The sequence below is a fragment of the Lissotriton helveticus genome, chromosome 3_1, assembly GCF_964261635.1.
Source record: "Lissotriton helveticus chromosome 3_1, aLisHel1.1, whole genome shotgun sequence".
Classification (NCBI taxonomy): Eukaryota; Metazoa; Chordata; class Amphibia; order Caudata; family Salamandridae; genus Lissotriton; species Lissotriton helveticus.
In genome coordinates this window covers 232,488,080-232,507,784 of record NC_136061.1, presented here as the reverse complement: position 1 = coordinate 232,507,784, position 19,705 = coordinate 232,488,080, and the positions used below count along the sequence as shown (strand labels likewise).

General features: G+C 46.3%; 1 protein-coding gene across 2 annotated transcripts in view; it reads right to left on the bottom strand.

Annotated features, from left to right (window-relative positions):
* Nucleotides 1-19,705, bottom strand: part of ATP2A3 (ATPase sarcoplasmic/endoplasmic reticulum Ca2+ transporting 3) — a 471,091-nt gene that overhangs the window by 59,131 nt on the left and 392,255 nt on the right. For both annotated transcript variants that reach the window (XM_078679687.1, XM_078679686.1), the window contains exons 10-12: nucleotides 18,280-18,382; nucleotides 17,008-17,139; nucleotides 11,614-11,739 (exon numbers count right to left, since the gene is read on the bottom strand). In XM_078679687.1, the coding sequence (XP_078535813.1) occupies nucleotides 11,614-11,739; nucleotides 17,008-17,139; nucleotides 18,280-18,382 (361 nt within the window). The remainder of the gene's footprint in view (nucleotides 1-11,613; nucleotides 11,740-17,007; nucleotides 17,140-18,279; nucleotides 18,383-19,705) is intronic.

The window sequence follows — 19,705 nt, the reverse complement described above, 5'->3', positions numbered from 1 at the left end:
TATCTTCTCAAATTTAGGTATGACTTCCCACGTAGCCGTCGACGACACGATCTCCACTTCTGGGTAGCGGGAGAAGTCATCCACCACTACAAGCATGTACTTGCCTCCCGGGAGGCTACCGAAATCCGCGCTCACTCGCACCCACGGGGATGTGGGGCCATCTTCGGTCACGATTGGCGCCGGAGGGTTTGGGAGGCTCGTCGCTAGACACACTGGGCACCGGTGGATCACTTCCTCAACTGCTTTATCTAGCCCCGGAAACCACACCTTGCTCCGGAGTCTGTTCTTGGACTTGACAATTCCTTGGTGTGATCCGTGTGCTAGGACCGCGGCTTGCTGGGTCAAACTGCTGGGCAGTATTAGGCGAGGGCCTCGCAGGAGGCACCCTTCTGTAGATACGGACAGTTCGTGCCGGACTTGAAATAATGCCTTCAGGATGGTTTGGGCCTCAGGTGTGCGGAACGAAGCTGGGCTCTGGAGTGCTTTCCAGTCGCCGCTCTCTATGGCCTGGATCGCGATCTGGAGGCAATCGTCTTCCTTGGTGGCACATGACACCTCGTCCAGGGACATGGGGCGAGGTCTTGACCTCTCGATGATCAGTCGGACATACTCCTCGGTGTCTGCTGCTTCGGCCGCTTCGGCATCCGAGACGGGTCGGGCGTGTCTCGACAGATAGTCCGCCGGGTTGCGCGAGCCAGGCCGGTACTCCACTGTGAACTGGAAATCCTGCAGCTGCAGCACCCACTTCTCGATCCGTGGGGGAGGGCGAGAGGAAGAGCCTTGGAAGAGTGGTATCAGGGGCTTGTGATCAGTGACCACTGAAAACGGGTGTCCATAGAGGTAGATATGGAAATGGCGGCACCCCCACAGAATTGCAATGGCTTCCCGCTCTATCTGGGAGTAGCATTGTTCAGTGGGTGTGAGGGTGCGACTGGCGTATGCAACGGGGGCCCACTCTCCGCCTTGCTGACGCTGTGAGAGGACGGCACCCAGGCCAGTGGGGCTGGCATCCACAAGCAGTTGTGATTCGTTCTGAGGGTTGAAATACACTAGCGTGGTGTCGGCTGAGAGAGCCGCTTTCGTGTTCTCAAACGACTCCTGTTGGTCCGGACCCCAGATCCAAGCGGTATTTGATTTCGTGAGATTCCTGAGTGGTCCAGTGAGATCGGACAGGTCCTTGATGAAACGCCCGCAGTAGGTCACCATGCCTAAGAAACTGCGGACTGCGGTCACTGAGGTGGGGGCGGGCGCGTTGTGGATGTCTTGGACCTTTTCTGGGTCTGGGCCTACTCCTTGGTCGGAGAACTTGTACCCGAAGAAGCTTATGTCTCTTCGCAGGAACTCGCACTTGTCTTTGTGAAGAGTCAACCCTCTCTCCTTGAGGCGATCGAACACTGCGTGGACGCGCCAGATGTGCTCCTCCAGCGTCGGGGCATGCACCAGGATGTCGTCACTCACGTTGAGCACCCCGCCGAGACCTTGAAGGACGTTGTGTATAATGTTCTGAAACACTTCGGCGGCGCTTGAGATGCCGAAATTGAGCCTCGTGTACCTCCACAGGCCAGCATGTGTCGAGAACGTGGTGATGGGGCGTGAGTCTGGGTGGAGCGGAATCTGGTGGTACCCGGATCTTAGGTCCATTTTGGAGAACCACCTGGACCCTGCGAGTTCTCCGATGATGTCGTCAATGGTTGGCGTTAGGTGACGTTCCCTCTTGATGGCCAGGTTGGGGATTCGCATGTCCACACATATCCGTACCGCGTCGGGCTGCTTAGGTTTTTTCGCCACCACGATGGGGGACACCCACGGGGTGGGCCCGGTCACACGTTCGATGATTCCCGCTTGTTCCAGCATTCTCAGCTCGGCTTCTACCTTGGGTCGGAGGTGGAACGCTATCCGCCGGTGTCGCAGAGCTACCGGGGCTACGGATTGGTCAATGTGGAGCTGGACAGGAGGTCCACGGAGGCACCCGATGCCCTCGAACAGTGAGGAGTGTTCAGTGACTAGATTGTCCAGGCTTTGAGCTTGTACGGTCAGGGCAAAGTGTATGAGTCCAAGTTCGCGTGCCGTCTTGCAACCGAGGAGGAATCCTGACCCCTCTTGGGACACGTAGACTTTTGTTTGCAGCTGCCGGGTGTCATGTGAAATGGTCGTTCTGAATACTCCGCACAGGCGTAGGGGCCGCCGAGTTCCGTAGGCAAACACTTGCACTCTGGTGGGGTGGAGTGCGGGAGCGTCCGTTAGGTCCCGGTATACACTGGCCGCCATGAGGTTTATCGTCGCCCCGGTGTCGATGAGAGCTCGGATGGCCTGGTCGTGGACTTGGACAGTGCACATCGGCTCGGACGAGGAAGCAGCCGTCGGAGTTGAGCATGCGCACCACGTGGACAGATGCGGCGTCTTCGTCGTCGTCGTCCATGTCACTGCCGGGTGACGTATCCGGGAGTGGCGCCACCTGCCGCGCTCTCCTGGGTGGGCCGCTGGGCTTCTTCCGTTGGGACGACAGACAGACACTGGCAAAGTGGTTGGCTTTGCCGCACGCACTGCAGATTTTCCCTTGAGCTGGGCAGGCTCCTTTGTGCGGAGTGGTACCACCACACCACATGCAGTTTCGATCCCGGGTAGACTGGGAGTGCTGGGGCTGGGGGGTCCTCTGCGGCCTAGACCGGCTATCTGGACGTTGCGTCCGGACAGCGCACACTGGCTCTGATTTGATCTTGACGGCTGGGCCCGGCTCCATGTGGGCCGCCCGGGCTTTGGAGAGCTCCTTGGACCGTCCTAAGGCGAGTATGTCTCGCATAGGCATGGCGTCTGTTTCGAGGACTCTCTCTCTCAGTTTCAGAGATGCGCACCCCTGAATGAACTGTGCGCGAATTTCGTCTTCCGCGTCTGGGAGTGTACACGTGCTCGCCAATTTCTTAAGGCGCGCGTAGAACACATCAACTGACTCCTCAGGGAGTTGGCGCGCTTGTCGGAGCAGGAAACGTTCGTAGTCTGCGCTGGTGAAGGGTTCGAAATACCTGGTGATAGCATCCCGTAGGGTGGCGTACGTGAGGGGCGGATCGCCTTCCGTGATATCCTTGGAGATGTCGTGGATCCCCTCTCCACCTAGGTGTAGGAGCATCGCCCTGCGTCTTCCCACCGCGACCTCCGCCGCAATAAAGTAGGTCTCCAAACGTTCTACCCACTTCTTCCACCGAGAAGCCTGGGAGGGTGGCGTGCCGGTGATGGAAAAGGGCTCCAGGGGGGGCACATTGGCCATGCTGGCGGCCGGAAGGAGTAACGGGACACACTCCTAGCACTTGTAGGCAGAAACAGGTCCCTCGGGGCCGCACAGGCCCAACAGGAAGAAAGAGGCACTTCCGGCGAACACACAGGCCTTACTCCGCCAGATGCGTGAGGAATGGCAACCTCCCGTTTCCGCCGACACGCGAGAAGCGTGAGGTATGGCTGCCGTCGGAACTGCGCATGCGCGGGAGTTCCGGGATGACGAGCGGGGCTGGCGGCCGGCAGGGAGCGGGCCGCGGGCCTCCGGGCGGCAGGAGAGAGGCGGAGGCAGGGCACAGGGGCAGCCGTGAGGTGCGGCAGGCAGCAGCCCGTACCTGGAGGAGGCCACGTGGGCGGGTCGGACAGCGGCGCAGGCAGCCGGAAGGCAGGACGTCACGCCGGAGGCAGGCGAGGCACTCGGGAACTCCGCTGGGGCACAGGCGGGCCAGGTGAGGGCGGGAGATGCGGACCAAGCTGCTGGGCGGCCTCGGCAGACAGGGAGGCGCGCCGCTGACAGGATGCGCGCTGCGGGGCAGCGGGCCAGGCGTGGGTGACCGGCAGGGTCACGGGTTCGACAATGCACGCGATGAGCGGGGGGCAGACCCCCTCGTCGCCAATGTAGTGTCCCGGTGTAGGCCTGAGTAACTGAGACACTGGGACACGTGTAGTTATGGTGGTGGCTAGTTTCTCACTGACCACGCCCAGGGCTCTGGGCTATTTATTCACAAGGGAGCGCAACGGCGCTCACGTACGGGGCAAACCAAAGACCCTGCACGTCCCAGGGGGGGGATGCACAGGAACCAGTGGGAGGGGGCGTGTGCTGCAGTGGTACGCCCCACTGCAGCAACACTACAGCTCTTAAAGTTTCCCTTTGATAAACCTTCTAAAACGACCATGGTCAGAGTAGCACAAAACATAATTATAGCAAGTACTGAGCTTTACTTGCGGCATTTAGGTACAGAATGAGTTCATGTTGAAAGACTGTCTGTAGGTGTCTAATTTGAGGTATGTTATCTTAATTCATTAAAATATCATTAAATAAAAGTTAGAACGCCGTCCTAACTTGTAGATCTGTCGGCAGCATTCAACGCGGCTTCTCACACTCTCCAGCCACAGAGACTGGCCGACATGGGAATATGTGGGCTTGCTCTAAAATGGCTGCACTAGTTCCTATTGAACTGTAAAGAGGCAGGATTAGTCTTTAGTTTGAGTTTAGAAAGCAAAATTACCAAATACGGGGTCCTACGCGTGTTAATATTTATTTGTCCCCTTTGGCTTTGCTGGTAGAGTCGTACAGGATTTGATAAGGTGAGCATACTCCATTAATTCTATTCATGGACAAAAACTCTACCTTGCAGAACAAACCTACAAAGTCTGTCTCACCAAGGTAATTGAATGGATGAATGATAATCATCTACAGCACAACACAGAAAAAACTGAAATCTTAACCTAAAGGAAATAAGACTTTTCAACCATTGATTGGTGGCCAGTGGGACTGGTCAATTCCAACCACCGCCTCCAACCCACCGCCTCCAACATTAACTATAAATTTAGTTGCAAAATTTGATGTGGAGCTATCTTTTCACTCTCAAATTCTTTCAGTGACAGATGCACCCTTTTCTACGCTACATGTGTTAAGAAAGTTCCTGGAACTAATTTGTTTAGAATCATGAAAAATAGTGGTCCACAGGGCCCTGGTCGACATTTATAACACAATCGGAGTTGCTAGAATCTATAACTAAAGTTTAGCCTTCCATTCAGGTTCCCACTGAAAGCCTTAACTGTCCTGTCTCCAAATTCACTCACTCAAGTCTGTGATACATGTTAAGTAGTTGTTGATTTGTGGTTAAACACTGCTTGGAGATTCTGGCTTGGTTATGAGCCTCAACAATGATATCCTGGTCCTCATAGAAACATGTCTGAAGGATCCTTTTCTACAATTCGCTAGACCCCCCCCCCCCCCAATTATTCCATCCTCTGCTGAAATCAGAAATGGTGACGGTGTAGTAGTAATTCGAAGAAGCAAGCTTAGATGCAAACTGCTCACAATTAAAACATTCCCTTATTTCCAATATCTCAGAATGCTTGGAGATTCTGGCTTGGTTATGAGCCTCAACAATGATATCCCGGTCCTCATAGAAACATGTCTGAAGGATCCTTTTCTACAATTCGCTAGACCCCCCCCCCCCCCCCCAGTTACTCCATCCTCTGCTGAAATCAGAAATGGTGATGGGGTAGTAGTAATTCGAAGAAGCAAGCTTAGATGCAAACTGCTCACAATTAAAACATTCCCTTATTTCCAATATCTCAGAATGAATAACATAACATTATCCAAGCGACAACAACATGCTTGTCATGGAATGCATCCGATCTATAATGTTACAAATGATACACTCAAAGTCCTTCAACTTCCATACTTGGGGGGGGGGGGGATGGTTAAAGGTGATAAACCTGTTAACATGATCTTTTATTTTCTCCAGGACAATTACCTCCTTCAACACTTTAAAAAAACTGCACACTACAAAGGCATTATTCTTGAACATTTTCCCTCCAATGTCACACTTTCGAATGCTGAAGACCCTGTTCCAGTGGACTGGTCCGACGTCCTGCAAATTCCTTTCAAGCTAACCTTTGCCCACCAGAAAAGGTTGGGCCAGTTAAAAAGAGAAAAACATGGATATGGGACGTAAAAAACATTAACAAACTCACTAAAAAGGCTTGGAATATCCTTCCAAACCCTGATCCCGTGTGGGAAATTACTTTCACAGCAGAGGAATACAACAAATGCTTGGTAAAAAATACCTAAACCTTCTTTATGCTGGAAAAAAGCCAATCTGAGACCTCTTGAGAAAACTTGGAGACAAACATCCTCACCTTCAAATCTTACTAATCCCAGGGCTGCTAAAAGAAACTCCAAATCAAACATCTTCAGAGCTAAATCTAGCCTCTTTAAATTATTTGATTGATGCAGCTAAGCATTGTCCAAAGTCACTTGTTGATATCATCAAACAATCAAATTCTAAGTCCTCAACCAACACATTCTCCATAGCAGCGTCAAAATGTGAAAACTGTATGTTATGCTTTGCGGAGAAAGCAAAGTCCATTTAACAATCACTTCCCTCCAAATTCACTACCCATGATGGTTGCACACTGAACAGCAAACCCTAGAGGTCCTGATCAACCCTTAACTAAAATCTCGGAGTTAAGTGACTCAAACTGTAACTAAAGTTTACCCTTCCAATCACCTCTCAGGCACATTGCCTGGCACCCTGTGCAAGGAAACGGCCATGATGCTGCTGCCATGCTGGACCTTCCTTGTAAACTCTTCACAGCAACAAAATATTTTCTCCAACATTTAGAAAATTGTGCAGGTCTCTCCCATCCTAAAAGAAGTCCAATGCCGACACCAATGACCTGAACAACTTTGGCCCGATTTCAACAATTCCTTCTAAGTAAAGGTGTGAGAAAGCTGTGTAGCATCAAAACTATCACTCCACATCCAGGTTAAGAACCTCTTCAACATTTTCCAGCCCTAAAGTGGTTTGATTCCTATTTATCTAACTGTTCACATACATGAAAATAGGGACCTCTGTCTCGTGCAAAACCAACCTAAAAAAACGGTTGCACAGGGCTCTATCCTTTCCAGAACCTCTGTTAATCTGTATCTTGAACCTTGCAGAATGCCTGTCCAAGAGTGATATACAACAGCCACAGCTGCGATGCCAATGGTGCCAAGTTAACTGAAAGGTAAGAATTTTAGTGATACGTCTCCTAATGTATCGTTATTTATCATTCAATTATGAGCTTTAAATAGCTTTTGGAAATTATGGGTTCTGAAAATACACACATTTTTCTCTTGGATACTCACTTTTCAATCTTGGTATACATATATTAATTTAACCAAGCAAAAGCTTCAAATTTAGTTGCCAGGGCTGCACACAGGAGAGCGATTTACAGGTAGCTACCAGTAGCTCGCAAGCAACGTTAAAACTATCTCAGTTAAACAAATTAAGTTTGCCCCTCAGGGAATTAATTTATTTAACAACAAGGGGTGGTGATGGACAGAGTTTCTGAATTAAGCAGAATACTCTCACCCAGTCAAGAGATCAGGGCTAGATCCAACACCGTTTTTTAGCTCACTGCACCATCCCAGTTCAGAACCTGGCTATATGCAAATTAGTCTGTTCCTGTCCCAGTGCATGATGGGAACAGGGCTAACCAAACTACCAAGCCAATTCTTACACTGGGAAGGAAACAAGCTTCCGGGGACCGGTTTCTGCCATTAAAGGCGTCGTCGGCCCGGCTTGCTTGAATCCTGATGGTGCAATGAGCAAGGGACTCACATCTGAGTATACCCTTCCACGCTTAGGGTGGACAAAATATTTAACAACAAGGGGTGGTGATGGACAGAGTTTCTGAATTAAGCAGAATACTCTCACCCAGTCAAGAGATCAGGGCTAGATCCAACACCGTTTTTTAGCTCACTGCACCATCCCAGTTCAGAACCTGGCTATATGCAAATTAGTCTGTTCCTGTCCCAGTGCATGATGGGAACAGGGCAAACCAAACTACCAAGCCAATTCTTACACTGGGAAGGAAACAAGCTTCCGGGGACCGGTTTCTGCCATTTCAGGCGTCGTCGGCCCAGCTTGCTTGAATCCTGATGGTGCAATGAGCAAGGGACTCACATCTGAGTATACCCTTCCACGCTTAGAGTGGACAAAATATTTAACAACAAGGGGTGGTGATGGACAGAGTTTCTGAATTAAGCAGAATACTCTCACCCAGTCAAGAGATCAGGGCTAGATCCAACACCGTTTTTTAGCTCACTGCACCATCCCAGTTTAGAACCTGGCTATATGCAAATTAGTCTGTTCCTGTCCCAGTGCATGATGGGAACAGGGCAAACCAAACTACCAAGCCAAGTCTTACACTGGGAAGGAAACAAGCTTCCGGGGACCGGTTTCTGCCATTTCAGGCGTCGTCGGCCCGGCTTGCTTGAATCCTGATGGTGCAATGAGCAAGGGACTCACATCTGAGTATACCCTTCCACGCTTAGGGTGGACAAAATATTTAACAGGGAATTAAGTCTAGGTCCCGACTGGACTTTCGTCTGGTGCACATTTTCCCCTTCTGTCTGGCAGTAATTGTACCAGCACTTGCAATCTCTAGTGCCTCTGTCTCAACTTGCTGGAAGATATATTTGTGGTAATTGTACAAAAAAAGCTGGCACTACAGGGCCAAAAAAGCATCAGGCCCGTTTGGTTCTTTAGATTCCAATTAACATTTTAGGAAAGGCTTTGAATGGTCAACTTTCATCCTTCCTTGAACAACACCTCATTCTTAACATAGTCCAATCAAGTTTCCACTTTGCAGGACCGAAAGCACCATTGTTTCTATTTTGGGTCAAGTGAGATCGTCGCTGATGGGGCAGTTCTGCGCCCCTCCCTCTGGGCCACTATGGTGTTCAGCGCCGTTCCGCTCTCACGTCTCAGTGAAGCCAGCAATGCTTGTGGGAATGCCTTACATTGCATTCATTGCTTGGTATCTCTCAAATCTAAGCCAGGCCATCCTTTTCGATCTAACCCTAGAAACTTTGATTATGGATTCACTTTAAGCTCTTCATTCATCCCCACCGCAACCAGGAACGGAGACCCAAAAGATCAACAAGGTACTGAATCTCTCCAGAGTCATGGCCAAAAGGGCCACACTATACCTACAATCCTGGTCAGAGGAAGATCAACAGCTCAACAACAAGAGAAGGTGCTTCCTAAGCAATCGTCCAAAACACATGCTTCATCTTGTTCCATTTACTATACTCAGACTGCCCTGCAATGCCTTCTCCAAAGCTGTACATCCTCAGTGAAACATAGGATTGAAATACTTTACTTCATCACATCCAATAACCTTTATTTTCTATTTGCTGCAGAGATCGAAGTGTTTAATTTGTAAACAAAGAATGCCGGTGTTTGAAACTGTTCAGAAGCCTGATGCCGGTGCAATTAAATGTTGGAAAGCCGAATAACAATGCTGGTAGTCTTAAATCCAACTCATGCCTCTTTAATCTACTACTAGACACTCCCTGCCTCTTTATATCACTCTTGCATTTTCCTGCTTTTCCCTTTTTCCGTCTTTCTCTTCCACCATCTTCCAATCACCGGCTCAAATTAAGCACTGACTGGCTCAACAAGTCTCTCATCCTGTGCTAGAACGATTGGTTTCCTCCTAAAAACTCCTAGATGTACCTAGACCAGATCGAACAAATTTGGAGGTGGAGTGTGAAACATCCACAAGAACTCCAGCTAATCCAGAACACAAAATAATAACTTCCACGCTTTTCAATCTCTCTTGCTAGAAATGCAATCAACACACACCACACCGCCTAAACTCTATCCCACCAGCCTCTCAGGGAAAACACTCCTTCGTAGAACACATCACAAAACTCATCTATGAGAAACTATCTCCCCCCTCTTCCTTGGTGACTTTAATGTGTATTTCGGGGTGCAGTAGACAACACGCTTGTCTCACAGCTTTCCTTACTAGTAATAGTATACCATCCACAGGCTACTTTTATATTCTGTGCTGTTTTCCATACTATGCTACTTTCTGTATTCTCAAACCTAGTTTTTTGTTCGTCACATATGCTTGTTCGTTATGAATGTGCGATGTAGGTTTGATCCTGCCTATTTGTTTGCTCTAACATTATATAATCTCCATCCCACAATTTGTAATTGGTAATCTGGCCTTCCCTGCCACCCTTGAGGTCTAATCAGCACGATATAATTTTTTTTTTATAAATAAAGGTATTCAGTGTTATTCTTTGAGAGGGTCTCTATTTATGACAGAATCGTTCAGCTGTGAGCAGAATGCACAGTAGACGCTTGTCCAATGTATTTTAACAAAAAGGAGTCGATAGTTATGTGTTGGAAACAAGCCTTGTGAAACAAACTAAACGCTTTATTTAAGATTACTATTTTATTTTGCCTTCCTGTGGTTTCACATTGTTTTAACAACAGGCCTAAAGGCAGGAACATTAGAATAATGGGTATAAGGTGTGCCCGCCAGCAAGGGGCAGATCTAATGCACAGGATCTGGGCACCAACATTGACATCAGGAGCCCCGGATAGGCAAGTGGAGACAATGGTTATTCACTTTTTCTTCACTCTGTGAGATGCGTTTGTAGCATCTTTTAATTTATTATTCTCTTGTCTTGCGTGGAGGTGTTACTTTACTATCGTTTGTAATATTATCATTATTGTAAACCTGGAACTAAATCAGTACAATTTAAAGATTTTTGTGAAGTCACTTCATTACTGACCCTTTCTAGTAGCACAAATCACGAGGCTCCGGCACAAGGACCCTTGCAACCTCAGGCAATGTTACATTCTGTTGGTCTCAGTATCCCATAGGGTCAACAACATTTGACGGACATTTATTACAATTGGGCACTCTCATGTGACCCCTTGTGGTGATACTGTAATGCAGCTTCCTGTAGTCGCCTTCATGAAGACCTGGCGCCAAGGGCACCTTAATCTGCAGTGCCTCTTATATGCAGTGCTTAATTTGAGCCTATGGTTTCCGGTGCTCGGCACCAGCACTTAATTGTAAACACCATCGCTTGTTACAGTCCCCCACAAGGTGGCGGTGTCTGGCTAATTTAGAGATGACCACAACTACTGTTAATTATTAATTACAAATACATTAAAAAGGACTATTATCTGTCCCAAGCCATTCTTATAGCTTTGTGGGCCTAAAATATTCCAAATTGGCAAACTTGTAGTAGTGTGATGGTTAGTTGTGTTATTACTATCATTGGCAGCATGGCAGAGGCATTGTATAGTGCAAGCTGCAATGGCCTCCTAATGAGAGCCTGGCACTTTTTTTTTTTTTACAAACTAAGCACTGCTTGTATGTATTTACACCACTGCTCTGCTGCAATAAAGGGACCGAACCCTTTAGTATGGCCTGGTCTGAACCCGCCGAGCTGTGCTGTGGACACCTCTTCGGTGCCAAAGACATGTACATGAAGTTAGAGGGATGACCTTGAGCTACCAGTACAAGAGGAGGCAGCCATATTGCAAGGTCATACCTACAGTGGGAAGCCAGTTAACAGTGGTGCTGTAGCTTAAGTTAGTGGGAGGAGCAGGTGTGATGTCTGGTAAAGGATGATTAGTTAGGGTTTGGTCTTTGTGACGTGTTTGAACAATTCTTCATGAAGCGTGCTTTGCTCTGTAGACGACAAAGCTGAATTTTCACTGGAACGCCACACATACGTAGCCCCGCCGCGCTGGCTGCGTCAGTAGTTTAGTCATGCATAGGCCTGATAGGCCTGGCCTCCTTACAAACCTTCACAAACATCTTGTTGCCCGAGGACATTGCGCTGGCACTGACAGGGGAGCAGTACACGGACATGGACTTGCGGTCTCTGGAGAACTCCAGGGTGCATTCCTTCTTCATCAGCTGCTTGATAACCTGGCAGGGGCAAAAGCCAACAACACGTCAGTTTTTCCAGTACCTGGAGATGTGAACAACATAGAGGGAACATGTTACGCAACGATCAGGTGTTTAAATCTGGGGACCAAGCCAAATAAAAAAAAATCTAGACAACCTTAAAATGTGTGTATTAAAAGAGGTGTAATAGACTAACAATTGACAAGTAAGTCACTTAAGAAAAGGATTGGAGTCACCACACATGGGATCAGTGGCACAACACACAATGTGGAAGGTCCCCAACCAAATGTAGTGAGATTCCGGTTATCTGCCATAAGTCTTAATGCAACACTTTTACAAGCATGAAATGCAAACCACAAGTGTAATGTTAGTGGGGATCTAGGTAAATAAATGGTTAATGTGGCTCCCTGGATCACCAGGAGGCAGAGGGATGTGTTTACCAGGCCTGACTGTTTCAATGTTTAAAATCTGGTGTGGTATGAAGTAGTAAGGAAATGTAGTTTTTTCAGTAGCCATATTTTCAATGTTCTAGTGAGTGTTAAGGGAATTTCTGAAGTTGTTTTAAACATACATTAACTTTTATGAGCCACAGAGACCATAACTTACAATGGAAAACCTTTTTAGTGGATGTAAACAAACCTTCGTTCCAAAACAAACCTTGGGGATTCTCTATTTGCCTCTGGTTACTAAACTGGAAAGTGCAGTTTTCTACATCACGAAGGCTCGGTGTTTACGATCTCCTCCCAGCCCAGGGCTGTCACACACACAAATAGGCACACGCCTGCTACATTTAAAGGCAGATTTGGTTTCTGCTGAAAAATGATTGAGTGACGCGGACCTGAGACAAACAGGGCCACGTTTCACAGTGGTGGAACAGGAAAGAGTAATCTGAACTCACAATGGAGCGTAAAAAACCAGGAGGGTTCCCATCTGCAATTTTACTTCAAAGACGTTGTACTGTAAGCTGCAAGTGCAACGAACATGAACTGCAGAAAGGAGTGGCTTTGCCTACACACTAATAATAATAATAATATACTTTTATTTGATTTTTTTAAAATCATAAAAGGGTGGAACATACCACCATGAGATATACAATGTAACGCAGATGTACTGGATAAAAGGAGAACTAGAAACAAGATTTTTTTATGTTTAAAGGCAAAGTGTGCAAAAAAAGTAAAGGGGCTATCAAAAACAACAGTTCTGAGTTTAGGTGTAAATTCAGGCCACCATGTGCGAGCATAGCTTGGGTGCACCAAATGGGTAATCCCATTTAGACTTAATCTCTGAGGTGGATGTTGAAGTCTTCTAGAGGGGCACGATTCAAGGCTGGGGCTGTTGACCACTCAAAGTCTGATATCTCATCATCGAGATCCTGCAGAAACTGATGATTGTGGCACCTAAAGCTCTGAGTTACACAAACCAGGATTTCACAGCCACCAAATTCACTTTGTGGGTTGGAAAGATTTACTGCCTCTCACCCGGTTCAAGGCTTCATCTTCGTACCTTTCTGGAAGTCTAAGTCTTCCAGCAGGACAAGGCTGGAACCCATGTTTGGATAGAGCTCCAGAAGGCCGGATACCTTCACCGTGAGGTACCACTGAACCAGTTTTCAGTGCGGAAAAGAGCTTCACGCAGGAGAAACCGCGTTTTCTTGCCCACCTTGGGTGTGACCTCCCGGAGCAAGCCACAATACCTTGTCTTGGTCCTTGAGGGGAACCTTCCAAGCACTGGAAAAGTCCCTCATGGTCCGTCCTGCAGCAGCTACCACCTCAAGACAGACTTCTAAGCATCATATATATATATATATATATATATATATATATATATATATATATATATATATATATATATATATATATATATATATATATATATATATATATATATATATATATATATATATATATATATATATATATCTCTCTCTCTCTCTCTCTCTCTCTCTCTCTCTCTCTCTCTCTCTCTCTCTCTCTCTCTCTCTCTCTCTCTCTCTCTCTCTCTCTCTCTCTCTCTCTCTCTCTCTCTCTCTCTCTCTAGGTCTCTCTCTCTCTCTCTCTCTCTCTAGGTCTCTCTCTCTCTAGGTCTCTCGCATGGTCTAGTCCACTGTGGTCAGCTGGTCCCTCTTGGAATCAGGAATCATTCTGCTTTTTATGCCCCTGAAACAAGGGGCTAATCACTTGACACTGGAGAGCATTTACAGTCTCTCGATGCCAGCAGGAGTCAGAAGCCTTCCTAGTTGCCGCATTTATCCCATGGAGGAGCCAGCGACTGGATAAATGCTACCACTCAATTCCACCTTGCCCTGGTTCAATTAGCATGAACTTTTGTTAAAAAAAACACAAATATTCTTTGAAAACTATGTGAAAGATTAAAACATGTGAACGTTGAAAAACTCGCCAGTGAAAGAAGAATTTGCACACCGACGCTTGTGTCTGCATTAGCTGCAAAACAGGTTAATGTACATGAATGTATGCATTTTTCAGGGAACTCCCAGCTCACACCAGCTTTGGTGAAATGTCAGCACACAAGTAAGATTGCCTAACAGAGCAAAAGTAACTTCAGACACTTTTAAAGGAGGAGAACATCTTATGTGACTTCTTTAGAACTCGAAGGCGGCCAGACTTCTGTCTGCATTTTAAAATAGAACCCCTCTTACATTGTTTTTGTATTGTATTTTTTCAGTAAGAAGAATGCTTTCTGGCTGAAGACACAAACAGAAACTTAGTCACTGGAAATATCCACTCTTCTATAACCATGTTAGTGGGGAGCTTTGGGAACATCCTCCAACCTTTGTGATGGATGTCAAAATAAGAAGTTGAGGTGAGGCTGAGATTCTGTGGCATACATGTAAATGGTTTCCAAACATAGCTTTTTGATATTCACATAAAATCTCGCCTCAAATGTAGACTATTATTTCAATATGCATCATCAAGGATGGAGGTGTGTTTATTCCTTTACTGGCGTACGACAATGATTGGCATTTGATTATTCCCACAAAAACATTTGGATAGCTGTTTTTAGGTCTCCTCTATCAGACAGCTCAAACTGTCTGGTTGCAAAAGACCTATTGTGGACTTACAGTGGGCTTACTACCCACCTAATACTTACCATCGGTTGGTGCACCGTCACTCTTGGCTGCTTGCTTCTTATCCTTCCCTGGATCATAACCTCCAGCCATCATTATTCTTGGTTGACTAGTATCATTTCACTTTTCCTTTGGGTAAAGCACTTTATGGGAGTGCATGTGTTTTTCAGCTCTCTCCCGCATGTGATTTTTCCCCATCAGAGACTCTGCCCTGCGGTTCTTTTTGCTCTCTCCCTTCTGTGTCTTCAAAACACTCCTTGCTGCTCTCTGTCTCATGTGCTTCTCCTCTTCAAACCCTGCACGATATTTGTGAATGGCACCTTCACGGATGGACCCCGTCTCGTCATTACCATTCAGACCCTAATTTCGAGTCAGGCAGAGTGAAATTACCGCCTGAATCTGTGTTGGTAGACTATTCCACACCTGCATTTCCTGGAGTGGGTGAACCAGCTCTACATTTTCTCGCCTGTTACTCTGGCCAGAAAATTCGCTTGATGCTTTAGCTGCAGCCGCAGACAAGCCTCATTCGCCGCTTTGTTTCTGACACAGGGAGCAGACTATGCGCCCCTGTCAGAACTAACCTTCCCTGCCCTATTTCTCACACACCTCTCTCTAACCCCACTGCATGCATGCATATACCACCTGCTTAGAGCAGGTTAAATCCCTCGGAAACTGGGATTCTGTGTGTTTAAACAACTGGAACTAATAGTTCGACATGGTAATACCCCATCGCATGGGGATTAACTCGAAACTGAATGGTACTGGAGTGGAATTATTACACATTAATGGAAAATTTGCATGCAAATTTACCATTTCATTAGTACTGCCCTACTTGTAATCAGGGCCTCAGTGGAGCCACTCAGTCACTTGAATTGCATGGTCATATGGCTGAAGGATTAGGGGAGCACTACCCAGAATTAGTGCATGCAAGACCTTTTGTTCTGCTGCCGCTCCCCAGAGCACATGACAATTAAATGGCACAGAAGGACGTAGTTTCCGTCCCCATTAGTACCATGCTTGCTCACGCTTCAGTGCTGAATGGTATATGTGGCTATATAAACCACAAATTAATGGATCTCAGGCTGCCATACTTTCTCAGTAAACAATGTAAGTATTAGACTGCTACTTATGCATTTTGTTTCGTACAGCTGCTAATGGAATGTTGCTTCTTGTGATCTGTGCAGAAAAGCCGCTGCTTACCATTTTGGGAGTACACAGAGGTGCTGCAAGTGCAGCTATGATCCAGGGTAGCCAAGCAGAGATACTTTGAGATATTTGTGATTCAGTGCCCTTGAGGATGAGCAGAAGGCCTGGATGGGGAGAAACTGGGATCTTCAATCCTTGAGGGCCTCAATCTGCACTCCCTCGCTAGCTCTTGCCATTCCTGCCGTGGCACTGCATGGTTTTGTGACAGAGCAGTTCTCTTGGCCTTTGTCTCCTGGAAGCCTGTCATGCACCAACATTCTTCCCTATTAGTTTCAGAGGCAGAGATGCTCGTTGGATTCTCAGTTCCCTCCACAGTCACATCAATTTGCAGGTATAGGCTTGATCTTCATCCCCTACACCAGCGGCGGCTCCCTCGTTATGGCGGTGGAGCGTCACCCTCCCTGCCAGCAGAGGCAAAACTTGTAAAATAAAGTGATAATATCACAGGTTTATTATCATCTTATTTTATTTCATAGGGCCCAGTCTAAGGGTCGGCCATTGTGATGACAAACATGGGCATAGGAGGAGTGGTGGGCACTGCTGCTAGGTGCACATACAAGTTTGGTCAGCCGTCTTAGGACAGCCAAACCAACATGCGCACTGATTTGTCTCCAACCAAAGTTGCGTTGCTAGGTTGGACACAGCAAGCACAGGCTTCCAGTCTCTCTGGGAGCGCGAGTCCAGGGTCCTCAGACAAACCCCAACGCTTCTCTCATGCATGAGAGCGACTTCTGAATTGGCCGCAGTGGTGTCTGGGAGCTTCACCCTGTGCAGCTGTGGAGCCAGAAGAGGTACGATACAGAACGTAAGTTTTTTTTTGTGTGTATGTGTTGTTCTGGTCTTTGTCCCCCGTCGCCCTGTCCTGCCACTTTTTTCCTGACACCCAGCCGCTCCTGCCCTACACACACCAAACTATGAGCACTCACCCACCATCTCACCTGTGGACTGATCATAAAAGCTCAACAAGCAGCTGAAAAGTAAAGCAAAATTCTACTCACAGAGTTGCAAGCATTGGCCCGCTCCACCTTGGACAGATTGTCGACGGCAGTACCGAAAACATTCATCTTTTCGACCAGGCAAGTAAGGGCTGTTTCTGTAGCTTCCCCAACCTTCTCATAGACTCCTTTCGACTAAAATAAGTTAAACAGGAAACAAGTCAACCAACCATGAATTCTTTCCAAAGTAGGAGTAAATAGTGATAAATACAAACACTATCTTTGTAGGAACAATAATTTAATTGTCTAAATATGAAACAGTAGAGAACATATGTACTTGACTCGGTGGTAATGAATTTAGGCAAAAATCATTTTAAATTCGTATATAAAACATAGATGAATGTGTTGAAATAGCCACATGTTTATTTTTCAAGAAGATCTCTCAATTATTTGTGGACCAAGAGTCATGATCCCAGGAGTAGTGCCCACAGACCCAGTTAACTCACCGATAATATCTGTGCAGGAACAATGTCATCCTCACTCCTCTTCACCACTCCCACAAAGCTAGAGGACCCCTCCCCATAAACACCCATTGATGGGCCTTGAAGACACCTCAGTAACCTACAATTTCCATTTTCCCACCACGTTATTTGAGCTCTCCTACATGGTGATAGTCAGCAGAACGTGGGGGCCATGGTCTGCACCAGCACAAGATGGCACATGGATTGAGAATCCAAAAAATGCCTGCATCAAATCAATGCCTTTGAGCTGAAGTCCATTCAGATTCAATGTTGTGATTGAAGAATATCATAACGTATCCCAACTGCACCCAAGTGGACACCAATATTAGCCCATCTTCACCGCATACATACAGCACAATGAAGTGACCAAAAGGTAGTTCACAGGATTATAAATTAATGAGAAAGGAGAAAGTTCATATGTCCATAGTATAACAATCCAGAAATGCTAAATGTTGACCTACAATAGGGCTAAAATGCATAACGTGAGAGTAATTCAGATGACAGAACGCTATTTCGGAATTTGACTGAACTGAAAAACTGCATCTGCCACACCCAAGGTCATTGATTTAGAATTTGGAGGTTAGCATTGACATTTGATGGGGTGTAAGGCTTTAATCACAGGAGTAGTGATCCATTTGTGTTGAGTGGTAGGAACATGTTCCTCTGTTTATTGGCCCACCTGTCACATATATAGATGGAAAATGCGCTCCTGAAACTTCCCAGCAGTAAAATGTCAGCAATGCGACCACGACAGTAGGATATCCTTTTTTTAAAAAAATAAATAGGCGTTATGTAGAGTTGTGCTCCAACTTACCGAGTTGTAATCCAGCGAGGAATCATTGCAGAGAGCACAGATGGTTGCCAGCTCCACTAGACCATCATATAGCCCACACTGAATGGGCTTATCATCCTTCAACCTGTGTTAAGAGACCAGGCATTAGTACAGCACGCTTGAACATTGAACATGCAAAGCTTCCAGTGAAAAGGACTATACTGTTCTTGGGTGGCAGGTTCATGCCTAAGCTACATTTAAAAATAGTGCTATGCTGTCTAAACTCTATCAAATCATCGGCTACATGTGGGCATGCCCTCCTACTATCAATCACGGTGGAATGATGCTCATCCACCTGGAAGTGTTCCGGTTCAACAATAAATCAGTTTGATCAACAAGGATAGCAATAAGGAAATACGCAAGAGCAAGAACAAGACGAGGGCATGGTAAAATAAATGATCCTGAGATTTTTCTTGCAGCCAGCTCCACCCCAGACCTTTATGAATCATTACATGATGTAACCTGCATCGATTTTAGAACTAATGAGATCACACCCAAAATACCTAATTAACCACCAGGGAACACAGTTTAAATGAAACAAGCAGACAAAAGGTGAAGTCCCTAACACATCGTCGTTCTTCGCTTCATACACCCCATTGTGCCTCAACCAAGCATGAAAGGAGGCCAAGGAAACCTGACAACAGTTAAAGGTACAAACGATTTAACCAAATTGTCAGTCAGATTTCCTCTGAGTCCTGACAAACTGTTGTGTTTCAAATTCCAATACCAGAATGTGATATAAAAAGACTAGAAATGTCTAACTCTAGCAGATTGCAGATCTTCTATATCAAAATTCATAAGTACATATTTTTCAGTTCAATATAATTCATTTAGGACAACTTAACCATTACATATTACAAATATTCACATAGAAATTCTAAATTTACGTCTTAATAAACAAAATCTGTTGAAAGTCTATTAGCAAGTTCTGCACAGTATGTCAAACAACTCTGAAGCGAATAAATAACACTCTATCCCTCCATCTCAACAAATTGCAGTCCTTATTTATGGACCTTAGCTCTTGTCAGGCAAAATTTCATCCATTAGATATGAGCCTTTTGGTTTATTAAGCCATGTTCTGACCACAACAAACTGCTCACAACAATATCAAACCCCCTTCCTCCAAAGGGATCCTCACATAGGAACAAGAAATTACCATGTCCCAGTAGTGACCTTACAATTTTTGGCAGCTGGGGCAAACACATCGGCTGATTCATTTAGTGGAGAGAAATAAGGCAATGTGTTTTGAAGAAAAATATTTTGTGAGCTCTGACTGCATATTTACATATATGGGTGGATTTCCAAACAATGAATTAAGTCTACCACATGGCAGTATGCCTGTCCCTCTACCCTGTCCAGAAGAAATTCATGATCTACTTGAAGACTGTCACGTCACTCTATATCCTAA